The following is a 13101-nucleotide window of genomic DNA, read 5'->3' as shown; positions in this document are numbered from 1 at the left end:
AGGCTCTCTATTTACTGAAAAATTTAATTCGCTTTTGCTGAAAATTAACATTTTTTGCTGAAAATTTGAAAAAAGGCAATATTTTCCACAAGATGTTTTTCAAGTTTCTTATAAAATTCCAATATTCCAGATTATTTTCCTCAAGTCATGAGAAGTTGAGAACCCAAATTTATAGGAAATAGGCAAAATTAAAACTAAGAGATTAATAAAATAGATAGGAATGTTTCAATCTTTCCCTGAGATTTTACTGATAAATGATGATATTAACAAATTGCAAGATTTCAACTTCTACCAATAGGCAAACTGGCAAAGTACCAAAATAGAACCAAACATTTCAATCAAATGTAGAACCAAACATTTCAATAAAAAAATTAGCAACTTTCTAATACTATGGACTCTCCTGAGTCCCCGACCCAGAGTCCTGATTATGACAGAGCACTCCAATTTCACAAAAGCTTGTTTTCTTTTATATATATATACTCAGGCTGGAATTCTAAGAATGGAAGTTCACTTATAAAAAAGCTTTCCACCCAAGGTGAAAAGCTTTCCGTTGATAATGTGCTCTGCCATGTAACTGACTATAAATGTAAAGATGGATCATAAGTGGACAAACTGTTTCAATTGTATAGTACATCAGGTTTGTTATAGAATAATTTGGATGTCTCTTGTTTGATAGATATTTTTTATTTTTATTTTATTTATTGGATTTTTAGAAGATTTTCCAGGCCCTTTGTTCATAATGATCAAGTTTTAAGTTAAGTACCGTATTTAGTTAACCAGTACTGTAGCACATATACCATATTTGGGGGGCGGGGCTTATGGAAACAACCAATCACAGCTTGAAAGCATCCCCATCAACCAATCACAGCTTGAAAGCATCCCCATCAACCAATCACAGCTTGAAAGCATCCCCATCAACCTGTAAAGTTCCTGGCCTTTCCAAGCTTTCAGGTCCTGCTTTCCAATATGCTATGTGTACTGGTTAATTTAATATCCCTCTAGAATTCCACACTGTATAGGTATACTTGTTATACTACGGAATGGCACGATGAATTTTTATTGGACAGTATGGCTGGCATGGAATATATCTACTGTACCTTCAATCTTTAGAGCTGAAAATTGCAATTAGTGCTTGCTTTCCTGCCATTTTAGGAAATTGAAAGTTTAGAACTGAAAGATTCATGTTAGTCGTTAGATGAATTACTTATTATCTGATTCTAATTGCCAACAAAAGTGAAAATTGTACAATCAGGCCACAAAAGTTCAAATATTTTAACACAGTGGCACACATGGGCTTTTTCTTACACTCAGTATCAGTTCAGTTTAAGCTGGCTGATCTAGTTCAAAATTTCATTCACTATCCTATTTGAGATTTTGAGTTGATGCTCATGCCTCACGTCACCATCACGCCATGGTGCAGACTGCAGAGGGTGGATGCAACGTCACCAATATATGGGTTTTTAAGCCCTAAGCGTTGCCAGGTAATTTTAAGATGCGTCACCGGGTAATTTTTAATGAAAAGCCATTTATGCTGAGTAATGAAAAACTATTTACAAGCCATGAACTTATTTACAAGGTTGCATGCACGTGTTACCTGATGCCAGAAAGCGCGATGGATTCAATTTAGTCGTTTTTAATTTGAAATTGGTGTCAGTTCTGTGCAATAGGATCGTAAATTTCAGTGTAAAACCCATAGTGACAAACCAGAGATTTTTTAGAATCAGTTGAATTTCAGTTCATTTTTAATTTCCTCATTTACCCAAGATTTAAACCAATTTTTTATGTATGATGATGCTGGTATCCAGGATACTTTACTGGTCTACTTATAGGACTCAAAAATGAGCTTGAGAGAGAGTCTAAAAAACTCTCTGCTTTGCCACTATGGTAAAACCTATTAAAATTTTACGTTTCTGTGTGGATTTTGATGCTGTTAGCATTGAAATACTTGACAGTATCTCTGATGCAAGAAATACTGGCTAAATNGAAATTGGAGTCAGTTCTGTGCAATAGGATCGTAAATTTCAGTGTAAAACCTATTAAAATTTTACGTTTCTGTGTGGATTTTGATGCTGTTAGCATTGAAATACTTGACAGTATCTCTGATGCAAGAAATACTGGCTAAATACATTTTAATTTAGAAATTAACGTCAATCGAAAATTCGAAATTGCTGCTGTCAGGGCTATATCGTTTCTTGCAAACCGATTGTTGCATCCAGTCGCTTATATTGAAAATAAAATGATTTAAGCAAGTATTTCTTGCATCAGAGATAATTAAAAGTTTGCTAATGTTAACAGCATTATAATACATGCAGAAACGTACATTTTTTTATAGATATTAAAAATTTAGGCTCTATGACTTGTATACTATGTCTATCACAGTCTATAGGATTTTGAATTGCTGCATGCATTCAAATTCAAATTAGATCAGTGTAGCTGTCAGCTCACCTTCTTCAGAAGTGTGAAAGCTTTTGCTGGTGAAGGTTGTGTTTTACGATCGGTCCATAAAGAAGTGTTGATCGGTTCAAAATGACATAAGAACAGGTTCTTTTGAATAACCTATGGATTGGCACCATGGTCACGGGCATGCTTAATTGCTCCGAACAGGGCTGGCCGGCTGGGAAGGTCAACAGTCAACTGACAACAAAAAACTCTCTGGTTTGCCAACTATGAATTTTTACAAAGGTAAATATATAAAAAATTTGTCAATTTGGAGCAAGAATATTACCTATAGGTTAGGTTAGTATTCATAACTAGCCTACTAGGAAAATTGCAATCCTGCAATATGAATATGGTACTGGGCCACTACTGCCCTGGACAGTACTGGTGTGGACTGTGGAACTTTTTTGTTGACTTCTTAGCCGTGGGCCAGTGACTACTGTGACTAGACTAGACTGTGAACTCGAGTCACTTGACTTCTGATTTACTAATTACTAGTTACGATATAACTAAACAAGTAAACAGTAAACGTAAACAGAAGCCTTAACTTAAGTTAAGACCTCTTCTTCTAAGTTCTAGTTAGTTGGTACTTCGTATTTTAGGGGAGCCTCGAAACGCGTCTATGAACAGCAACGCCACAATGTGACGTAGTAGCATGAGGAAGTCGGGAGTAGTGGCCAGACAGGCCAGTGTTACGTAGCAAAGAAAGTGACAGGACTTCATAAGGTTTCGGTTATACACGTCTGACATATGTCGAAACCGGCCCCGCACCTCCAGAATCCGAAAATTCCCAGCAAGAAATTAAAATGTAGCGTATCATTTTCACTTGTGAAATAATTTATTAAAGCAAACAAAACCCAACGTCATTTGCGCAAAATGGAAAAGGACAATGGAAAAACAAAATGGAAATGCGAATCACAGACATGATTTGCTATCATACGTTTGATTGCCACTACTCAAATTTTACGTACGTTAGTTGTATAAATGGCAAACTAAGTACTAAACACCATTCTACAGAATTAAAGGAGATGAGCGTAGCCATTGCACTTCGCCTAAAGGCTAAACAGAGTTTAACACACGCGAATTATAATCGGTACCCTGCGTTGAAGATCAATGGATGACATTGATGAAATCAGAAATGTTCTTCCGTTTACTCAAGTCAATTGTTTGCGCTATGGTAATCCTAGTATTATATAACAGTAGTTATATAATAGTATAAAAGTTACGTTGAGGCAGATTTGTATTTGTCCTCTTTTTCAAATGCCACGGTTTACCGCATGGCATGAACAGCTACTTCGGATCAATGCTTTGTAGTATTGTAAATGATATAACCGAAAATGGTGGCTTTACCGCAGTACAGAGGAAACAAAATAATAAGAATTTACTTCGTCATTAACAGCATATAAATGCAGTTCTTCAGCAAGATCGTTTTTTTATACAAGCAGCGATCTAATCAACGCATTACTTCTGGTGATCTTTCAAACGATTTTAAACCCCGGATTCGTACAAAGCATCAGAAGATGGGGGTCAAATTAAACGGGTACGACGGCAAAGTAGCTTATCACATTCCGGATAATTAAACACATTGTTAGTTGTAGAATATTAAAACGAAGAGGTCAAGGTGGAGGAGTCTATAAAGAACTATTTTTTAGCAAAGACTATTTTCATGGCGTGAGTGGGTGTAATTTTAAAGCCTTGCAGGGCTTCTTTAGCCGTCGCTGACTGTATCTCATTCTCAAACTCCACAAAAGCGATGTCGTGGCGGCCAGGTACCAATCGTACTTCCTTAAAACCGGGAAATCTGAAAGGAAATAGTAAAAAAGTTAGTTATATGCGGTATTCAACAGAGAGTTATCTCCACCCAAAATATACCGTAATGTAATCAACTGATCTTATCAAGACTGAGACATTTGAAAAACGAGAGAGATCGCACAATGTTACCTGAATTTAAATTTATGCAGCATGAAACTCACAAAATGGATTATCTGGTAAAAAAATATCTTCCTTGGAAGTCGTAAACAAAAATTACAAGCAAAAACGCCAATTCTTTATTAAATATCAGGATATTTGCATGAAGAATGTACCATGGAGGCCAGAATGTGGCATTAATATTGCATTTTGCCTCGGCAATAATAAGCAGACTGCTGAGCGATGCTATAGAAATATCTCAAATACTCTCAACATACTGTGTGAAGAGCATAGAGAGCATCATCTCGGAGGTCTCATCTGGCAGGTTGGTGAGGAAGAGGATCTGGTTTGGTGGCTGTTCAGGCACGACGCCTCCAACGCCTGTAGCTCCAGAGAACAGCGTCGAACGTGCCGCCGCCGGTTTTGCTGAAACAAAATTACAACTTATCAATACATTCCTTTGAATCTATGATTAAAACAGAGTTCAGGAAGTAAATTGTTCACTTTGATATTCAGAATATATGAGCCAGTCAGATAGAGTCAAATCTCAAAGCATGATTTTGCACCTGCATATTTAAAAAAAAAAACTCTGCAAAAAATTTAGTACACATACCTAATTATGTTATTTTTTAAGGAAAATTTCGACGAACTTGAAGATAAAAAATGCTTAGCCTTAGAGCCAGCACTAATTTTTAGATTCTACAAGTTGTTGCTGCTGCACCTAAATCAAGAGTTCCATACTTCCGCTTAACTCGTTACCATTTTTGCTTTGATTAATCACCTAAGCAAAAAGAGGGTCAAAGTTTATACGCAAGAGTCAAACACTGGCAATGACATAACAATACAATAAGAACTCGACATTTCGGAGAGCTGTGACAAAGATAACAGTGATGGAATAGATCACTCACGAGGCTGAGCAGCGAGGCTGATACCGCCGCCAGCAGCAGCTAGTGCGGAACCTGCAGCCGCGGTGGCGGGAGCAACAGCAGCAGAAGTCGCAGCAGATGCGGCAGCAGCCGCAGCAGCGGCAGCCTTTGCCTCCTTCTTCCTTTTCTTTTTGTCATCTTTGTTCTTATGCGCCCGTTCCTCATATGTACCCTTTATTTTAGCAATGACATCCGAGTCACTCTTTGAGTACGCAATTTTCTTGAGGGAAATAAAAAGAAAGGGATTTTAGTACATGGAATTTTTCAAAATTCTTCAAAGCGATGGTGAAGCAATTTCAGCCCCAGGTTTCCTGGGGGGCCCCATTTATCTTCATTAGCAAATTAACTTTGCTATTTGAGTGCAAGGATGAATAGAATCATCATGTAGAAGCTCCCAAACAATACTGATGGCTAGTGTACGGTATACTAAACGAATGGTAATGAGCTAGTAAAACTGTTGCAGAAATTTTATGAATAATATACCTAATCAAAAGAAAAAGTTTACAGTGTATATATATATCAACACTTAATTTCAAACCTGGGACAAATATGCAATGCGTGAACTAGAATTTAATATTCTAGCATCAATCACTATTCAGAGTTGAATAACTTACTAGTGAAATAACCAAACAGTAGGATGATAGATTTCTAATTCTTAAAAATATATTAGTCCAGCACACTAATGAGTTTTCACTATAAGATAATATCAGTGTTGAAGCTTGGTCTATGAATGAGCTCACCATTGGTTTATCATAAAAAGGAAAGCCCTGCATGGCTCGTAATGCAGTGGTTGCACTGTGGATTTCCTGGAAAACGACAAAGGCTTGCCCTCTCATCTTCAGAGTCTTGAGAGCAATGATGTCCAATATTTGTCCAAACTGAGAGAAGATCGCATACAAGGATTTCTTAAGCTCTGAAAAAAATGAAATATTCTTGTCATCACACAAGATAATTTATGTTAGCAATAAAGAGATACAAATTTGAAAAGGATAAATTCAAGAGAATGATAGAGCTGCATATAAATAATAAATGTTCTAACATAATAATTGAGTTAGTATAATAAACAAAATCATCAGAAAGGACCTGGAACATCAAGAATTCCAACTCTGCTCAAAAATTAAACTTGAAAAAGACAAAATTATTTACAACTAAGCTATTCAGAGTACAAGGAAATAAGGATATAGGAACTAACAGCTCATGATTCTTTTGGATTAGTATACTTTCTTGTGCGTCATCATCGATTAATTAGCAACACTAGACAGTGCCAGTCAGAAATTCTAGGATTAAACTTCAAGTTACTGGAATACAAATTTTTTGGTCAGAAATTTCTCTACTATCACTACTTACCTTCTTTTTTAACTTTTTCATTGAGGTTGTTGATATATATGGTGTGGTTGGGGCGAATGTCCAACATTATGGTGGTGTTGCAACTTCTGAAATAAATAATTTGATTAGGAGAGCACTAACACTTCAGCACCAGGGCATCAAAAATATAGCATCAGCCCAAGACTGCTGTCTTGGGGGCCATTTTGTCTACATTTGGTGCAGTTTACTAACTTCACCATATGAGTGCAAGGATGAATATTATCATCAGGAAAAATTAGATTACTAACTCTAACTTGAGCTATCCTAATCCAATTTGGCCAATATGGAATAGTGGGCAGAATTATCTAAACTGGAAAGTAATTGCAATAATTTAAAGGGCGATTTTCAAAAATTACAGGTGTGAATAGGCCATTTTTGGGAAATAGGAATTTTTGGGAATAGGCCTTCATTGGGAAAAGGCCTTATCAACCTAATATGGAATATTGGGCAGATTGGTAAAATTATGAGGAAAATGATCCTTTACAATTTATTTGGAATAAGTGTGTAAAAATTGTTATTAAAAAAAATTTGCCTTTTCCAAAATATTTTCAAAACTAGGCCGACAGGCGTCCCCGGAAGGGTACGCAGCCGTGCACCACCAAATTTGTGCACCAATCAGCCTTGGAAGGAATGCCTAGCATATTTCTGGATGACCACCAATCAGCCGTGGATTAAGCCCTATAACGAAATTGAAAAAAAGCTACAACAAATCTCTAGATCTTTTATTTGCAAATCAAACGTTATATTTTGCATTGCTGTAGCTTAAAAACTCTAGGAGGAGATAGGTTTGCAGTGACAATAAGTGAGGATGTTCAGTAGACGCTGACTGTAGTGTCTGTAGAGCGCAACAGTTCCAAGTGCCTTGAAATAGGCATTCAAGGTGGCATGGACACAAGTAGACTAGATGTTACTGGAGCTGAAATTCAGTCAAGGATGGTGGGAACAACTGCAACAGCACCATCCCACACAACAGCAGCCAGGTAACTAAAGATCAGCATCTTCAGACCATCTATTTATGTGCCCTGCCAGTAATTTTTTCCTATCGTAAATGTGAAAGAACTACCCCTGAGTCCCCCCACCAGTGCGGAATTCCAGAGGGGTAGTATATTAACTGGTGGACATAGCAAAATGGAAAGCATGACCTAAAATTCAGGAACGGCCAGCACACCTCCACTTTCAGTCCATCATCATCACTGACAAGTCTCTGCAAGCTGCCACAGCTGTTTGATTGGAAAAAAACAGAGCTTACATCATCACAGTAACAAGGATCCAATCAACGCTTGCACGCGTCCAACGTCACAGTCACATGAATCCAATCATCGCTTGAATGCATCCAACGTCACAGTCACATGAATCCAATCATCGCTAGAACGTGTGCAAAGCCAGTCACAAGAACCCAATTACCATCAGAACGTGTGCAACGTCACAGCCACTGGAATCCAATCAGCGTTAGAAAGCTAGAATGGACCGCCCCAAATGCACACATTGTTAACGCACTAATGCTAATTTAATGTGTAATGCTACACTTCTTATTTCAAGCGCCTAATACAATAATGTAGTTATGTCACTATTGATGAAAATTGCAAAGAATAACATCTTCACTTTGTACATTCACTCACAAATACATGAAAAACTGCCTATGATTTCATCAACAAATAAAAAACTGATCACTGATGAAATCAGCTGAGACATGAAAACTACCTACTTGCGATCAGGATTCAGGAATACCATCTGTACCGAAACAATAACAAAGAAGGTGACAAGTGACAGAGATACCAACAATATGATATCAATATACTCTGTGAAGAAATGAAAAATTTGAATTCTTCTATATTGTAAATTTTTAGTAAGTGACATTCAACAGAATGGTTTAATAATGGTCATAAATGTTATACATGCATTGCATGTAGTATCAATCGTGTGCAACGAAGCTGGCAGGAAAGCTTTTGGCCCAGCCTGGTTAGTTGACTTATGTAGTTCTCATTACGCAACCGGAATAAGTGGATTTGGTAACTACGATGCAGATGAAACTCCCGCCCACGCTGACCAGTGGACACTTCAGTTTTATACTCCTTAGGTTTTATTCACACACTTCGAGACTATTATTGAGTGAAAACTTTACGTGATATATTGTGAGCCATCTAAGTTCTAATAATGTATAAAATAAGAGGTTAACAGAATCTAAAGGTTTGAATGCTAAATTTTCCAAGTATGCTACTGGTAGTCTAGTCAGTCAACTGAGTCAAGTGTCATGTTGATGTTGTTGTTGTGCATTGCTTCTTCTTTGATAAGTTTCTCCAATTGCCGATGAATTTATCCTCATTTTGAAAGCTGACATAATGGATAGGTGCAATAAATGTTTTTTTTAATATTTAATTTGCAACCATTATGTCAATTGTCAAGAGTAAATAGTATAAGGGCCATATTTAGTTCTTGCCGATGAGCTGTTAGTTTACTTTGAGTAAGGACTAAGGAGAGTGGAGAAAGTGAGACTTTATTGCCATTCATTACTGACTGATGGCAGTCATTATTTAATTCAAGCATTTGTGCTTAGCTCTGTCTATTGTATTTGCTAAAGCTGATTGCTTAAAATGAAAGAAAACGCAATTTATAAGACTAGTTTTAACATGTTGATAGGAATAGGAGTCTGCAACTGCATAGAGTTGGACTAGGAGTTGACTTCATAAGGATGCGCCGCACGGCGCGTAAATGTTAAACTGTTCAACTAATATGATACAAAGGCATAGATTGCATGCAATTGGGTTCGCGTTCGTTTGAGCTGGTTGGGAGTCAGACGCTAGCATATCTTCCAAATCAGCTTCAGGTACGATTTTCAGAAATAATGTACCCAATTAAAGAGTAGATTAATAATGACCGTAGAAGAAAATAATTTTGTGTGCTCTGAATCAACTGGTCAAACTCCGAAGAACTAATACATCAAGTGCTCTTAATCAACTGGTATATAGGTAACTTTTGCATTCGAGTATATTGGCCAGATCTAATGGAACTTTTTTCAGAATCAAGAGTACATCCTTTACCAGCTGCAACGCTGTGAGGCCTCCTCAAGATCTCCTTTGCTCACCGGAGAGTGACGCGTCTCTATTTGCGACCTCGGAAACGTTCATGCCGGGTGCAACGCTTATGCAACCTTCCCAAGATCTCCCTTGCTCATCGGTGACTGTGAGTGACGAGTCTCTACTGGTGCCAATAGCAACCTTGTAAGTTGTAACTTCTACCAAGCATAACGAGTGCTCTTCTTTCAATAGATTCCTCTTGCTTATCCGTGTCACCGTGAGTGACGCGCACAATTAACAATCTTGGGATCTTTTCTGTGTTGCCTGACGTAACGTTCATACCGATTGCCGAGGCGGGGCCAATTTCTGACAAACCGCAAACCTGTTTCTAGTTGCCTGGAACATTTTTTTTCAAGGCAAAATGCTTTTTTTCAAGTGAACCTCTAATCTTAGATTTCCACTCTGCCCCCCACCTCTAACCCATTTGCAAACTGTCATCAGGCATAAATCAACGTACAGAGATGATTTATTGATTTTGGTACCGTTGGAACTTGGCTACGGCTACCTAGGTCAGAATGTCAGCTTTAACAGTTTAAGGCAAGACTAAAAACCAGAAAAGTGAAATTTGCGATTTTTGACCCAGAAAATCAGGTGGTAAAGGCTAAAGGGTTAGGCTAATGCATGGTGCCAATCCATAGGTTATTCAAAAGAACCTGTTCTTATGTCATTTTGAACCGATCAACACTTCTTTATGGACCGATCGTAAAACACACCTTCACCGGCAAAAGCTTTCACACTTCTGAAGAAGGTGAGCTGACAGCTACACTGGCCGTGGGGTGTGGGTGGTCATCATGAATTACGAGGTAAGAGTGTAAGGACTTAGCAAAGCTAGAATCATGGCTGAGCCTCTGAGGCAGTGAGGCTTAACCGATGTCATTGTAATTTTTTATGTCGTTGATATCATTGTGGAACCAATGTAAGTAACTAAGGAATTTCCCAGTTCAAATATTTATTGATTTATTACTATCAATTTCGAAACTCCACATTTTTCTAAAGGGAGTTGTGATGAGACCATGGGGATGGGGCCAGGGGTCGAACTGTTGAGTTTAGACCATTACAACTTGCAAGAGGGGCCCAAGGGCCAAGGGCATGGGGCCTTGCGAAGGGTTAAGACCGACGCACGGCGGTGGACCGATAAGTACTCACAATAATTCCCTGCCACCATGGGCTAATGAAACTTGACACTTTTTTGCCAGGTTTCTTCTAGTATCCTACTTGTTTCACAAAATAGGTCTATCAAAAATTAGGGTAAACGCGGTATATTCTGACACATTAAGGGCGCATAGAGAAATGAAAAACTATAAAAAAAAATGAATGCGTTACGTAAGTTCTGTTGCCTTCACATGACTCTCAAAACACTTCACTACGCGTCAGCAACAATCAGTGTGGAATTCTAGAGGGATATTAAATTAACCAGTACACATAGCATATTGGAAAGCAGGACCTGAAAGGTTGGAAAGTCCAGGAACTTTCCACTTCCAGTCCAATGTATTATATACATGATACATATCCTATCACTTTCAACTGTGATTGGTTTATGGGATTGTGATTTTAGCCCCTTCCAGCTTTCCAGCTGTGATTGGTTAATGGAGTTGTAATGTTATCTGCTTTCTAGCTGTGATTGGTTGCTGGGGATGCTTTCAAGCTGTGATTGGTTGATGGGAATGCTTTCAAGCTGTGATTGGTTGTGCCCATAAGCCCCGCCCCTAAATATGGTATATGTACTACAGTACTGGTTAACTAAATACTCAACTTAAACTTGATCATTACAAACAAAAAGCTTGGAAAATTTTCACAAAATTCATTAAATAAAAAAATAAAGAAAATCTATCAAACAAGAGACATTCATACAATTTTATAACAAATATGAGGTACTATACAATTGAAACAGTTTGTCCACTTTTGATCCTCCTTTTCATTTATAGTCAGACTCAGTCACCTGGCAGAGCACTGTATCTAAGGAAAGCATTTCACCTTGGGTGGAAAGCTTTTTTATAAGTGAACCTCCATTTCTAGAATTCCACCCTGGCAACAATGAAACATCACAAAATGTTGCCATATTTATTAAAAAGCCTTTAGAATGGAAACCTACCAAATCCCTATATTCCGTCACTGTGTGTGGCAATATTTGACACGTGGTGAGTCGTATTGCATCAGCGCTTCAAATTTAACTGATACGTAATGCCGACATCAACGTGTTCAAATTCCGTTCGCTGTGTGAGCTGTATTGGGATACAACACAGCTTTGAATTAGAACACTAACAAATATTGAACACTACTTAATTACGTTTTAATAAACAGCTATTAGGCTTTTAATTTAGCAAATTTCAATTTTTTTACAAAGCTTTGAACGATCTGTGTGTGTCCAATTCAAGTTGTGTCGGAATTAGTTTTTTCGACACGCAAATGTATGACGTCACCATTTCAACCATCAATGAACGCATGGAACTAAAACAAAGCTTAATATAAAGGAAAAACTAGAGAAGTGACGGAATTACCTACGATGTCGGAATATACCGCGTTTACCCTACACATGGTCACAGTGGACATGATTATACAATTCTAGATCTTGAGTTGCCATTACAAATTAGTTTTACTAATTTGTTAAATTGCCAGCCTGGTAGTTTAGTAGCAATAACTGTAGCATACCTAGTCTATGGCTATGCTAGTAATAATAATGCTACTACCAATGTCAAACTAAGGCCTCATGTTCTAACCCAAAATCACGAATCAAGTCACGAAAAATTCAAGAATCGGCAACAGGCCATGGGCCTATTTCTTCAGTGGATCAGTGCTGACATTTCTATTCTACCTATAAGGCCATATTCTTCCAGATACTATCAGAACAGATTGCATCAAAGGCTCAAATACAAGTGATTGAAAAAATATGAACAAAAATTAGTATGCTCATAGGAATATGGTTCCAAGAAGTCCTCACCTTAAATGAAAAAGTATTGGCAACGTTTCCACTCCTCACTTTAACCGTATACTATTGCGAAACACAGCTTGACGTATACGCATTCACAAACGTTCCCTATGTACACGCCGACGCCGCTTGAACAATCTTGTATCTTAAAACTCCCTAGAACTTCGTTTTACCCTAAGAAGCAAAATGACGTCATAGCACATCCTGCGCGAAGTGGACTCATTAGATATATATATATAATTATAACAACTAAATTAATTTGTTCAATTTTCATTTTATAATTTTTAAGGTTTGATAAATAGTCTGTTCCCCGTGCATGGTAAATTTATTGAAAATAATCTAGGGAGTAGTTAAGTTACAACCGGAGGTATCCTTAAAAATCATTGATTTTTTTTTATCTAACACGGGATAAGCTAAAATAATTATAACAAATTCCTATGCCTGCCTATACGTTGAAAGATTAATT

At 37.5% G+C, this 13101-nt stretch overlaps 1 protein-coding gene across 1 annotated transcript; it reads right to left on the bottom strand.

Annotated features, from left to right (window-relative positions):
* Positions 1 to 4021: 4021 nt before the first annotated feature.
* LOC108675280 (U1 small nuclear ribonucleoprotein A) lies at positions 4022 to 12802 on the bottom strand. Its single transcript, XM_018163276.2, has 6 exons — positions 12648 to 12802; positions 6618 to 6703; positions 6011 to 6183; positions 5253 to 5490; positions 4623 to 4770; positions 4022 to 4237 (listed from the first exon to the last, which is right to left on the bottom strand). Exons 2-6 carry the CDS (start codon positions 6682 to 6684, stop codon positions 4078 to 4080), a joined length of 786 nt encoding a protein of 261 aa, XP_018018765.1. The 5' UTR covers positions 6685 to 6703; positions 12648 to 12802; the 3' UTR covers positions 4022 to 4077.
* Positions 12803 to 13101: the final 299 nt, after the last annotated feature.

This window comes from Hyalella azteca, unplaced genomic scaffold (assembly GCF_000764305.2).
Source record: "Hyalella azteca isolate HAZT.00-mixed unplaced genomic scaffold, Hazt_2.0.2 contig1120, whole genome shotgun sequence".
Taxonomy (NCBI): Eukaryota; Metazoa; Arthropoda; class Malacostraca; order Amphipoda; family Hyalellidae; genus Hyalella; species Hyalella azteca.
The sequence above is the reverse complement of the archived record's forward strand: the minus strand, read 5'-3'. Positions and strand labels throughout refer to the sequence as shown.

Excerpts from the sequence above, each read along its gene's own strand:
- LOC108675280 (XM_018163276.2), bottom strand. The coding sequence starts at position 6,684 with ATGTTGGACATTCGCCCCAACCACACCATATATATCAACAACCTCAAT. Across the intron at positions 6,184-6,617 it reads TGAAAAAGTTAAAAAAGAAG|AGCTTAAGAAATCCTTGTAT; the intron begins GTAAGTAGTGAT and ends CATTTTTTTCAG. Across the intron at positions 5,491-6,010 it reads CTTTTTATGATAAACCAATG|AAAATTGCGTACTCAAAGAG; the intron begins GTGAGCTCATTC and ends ATTTCCCTCAAG.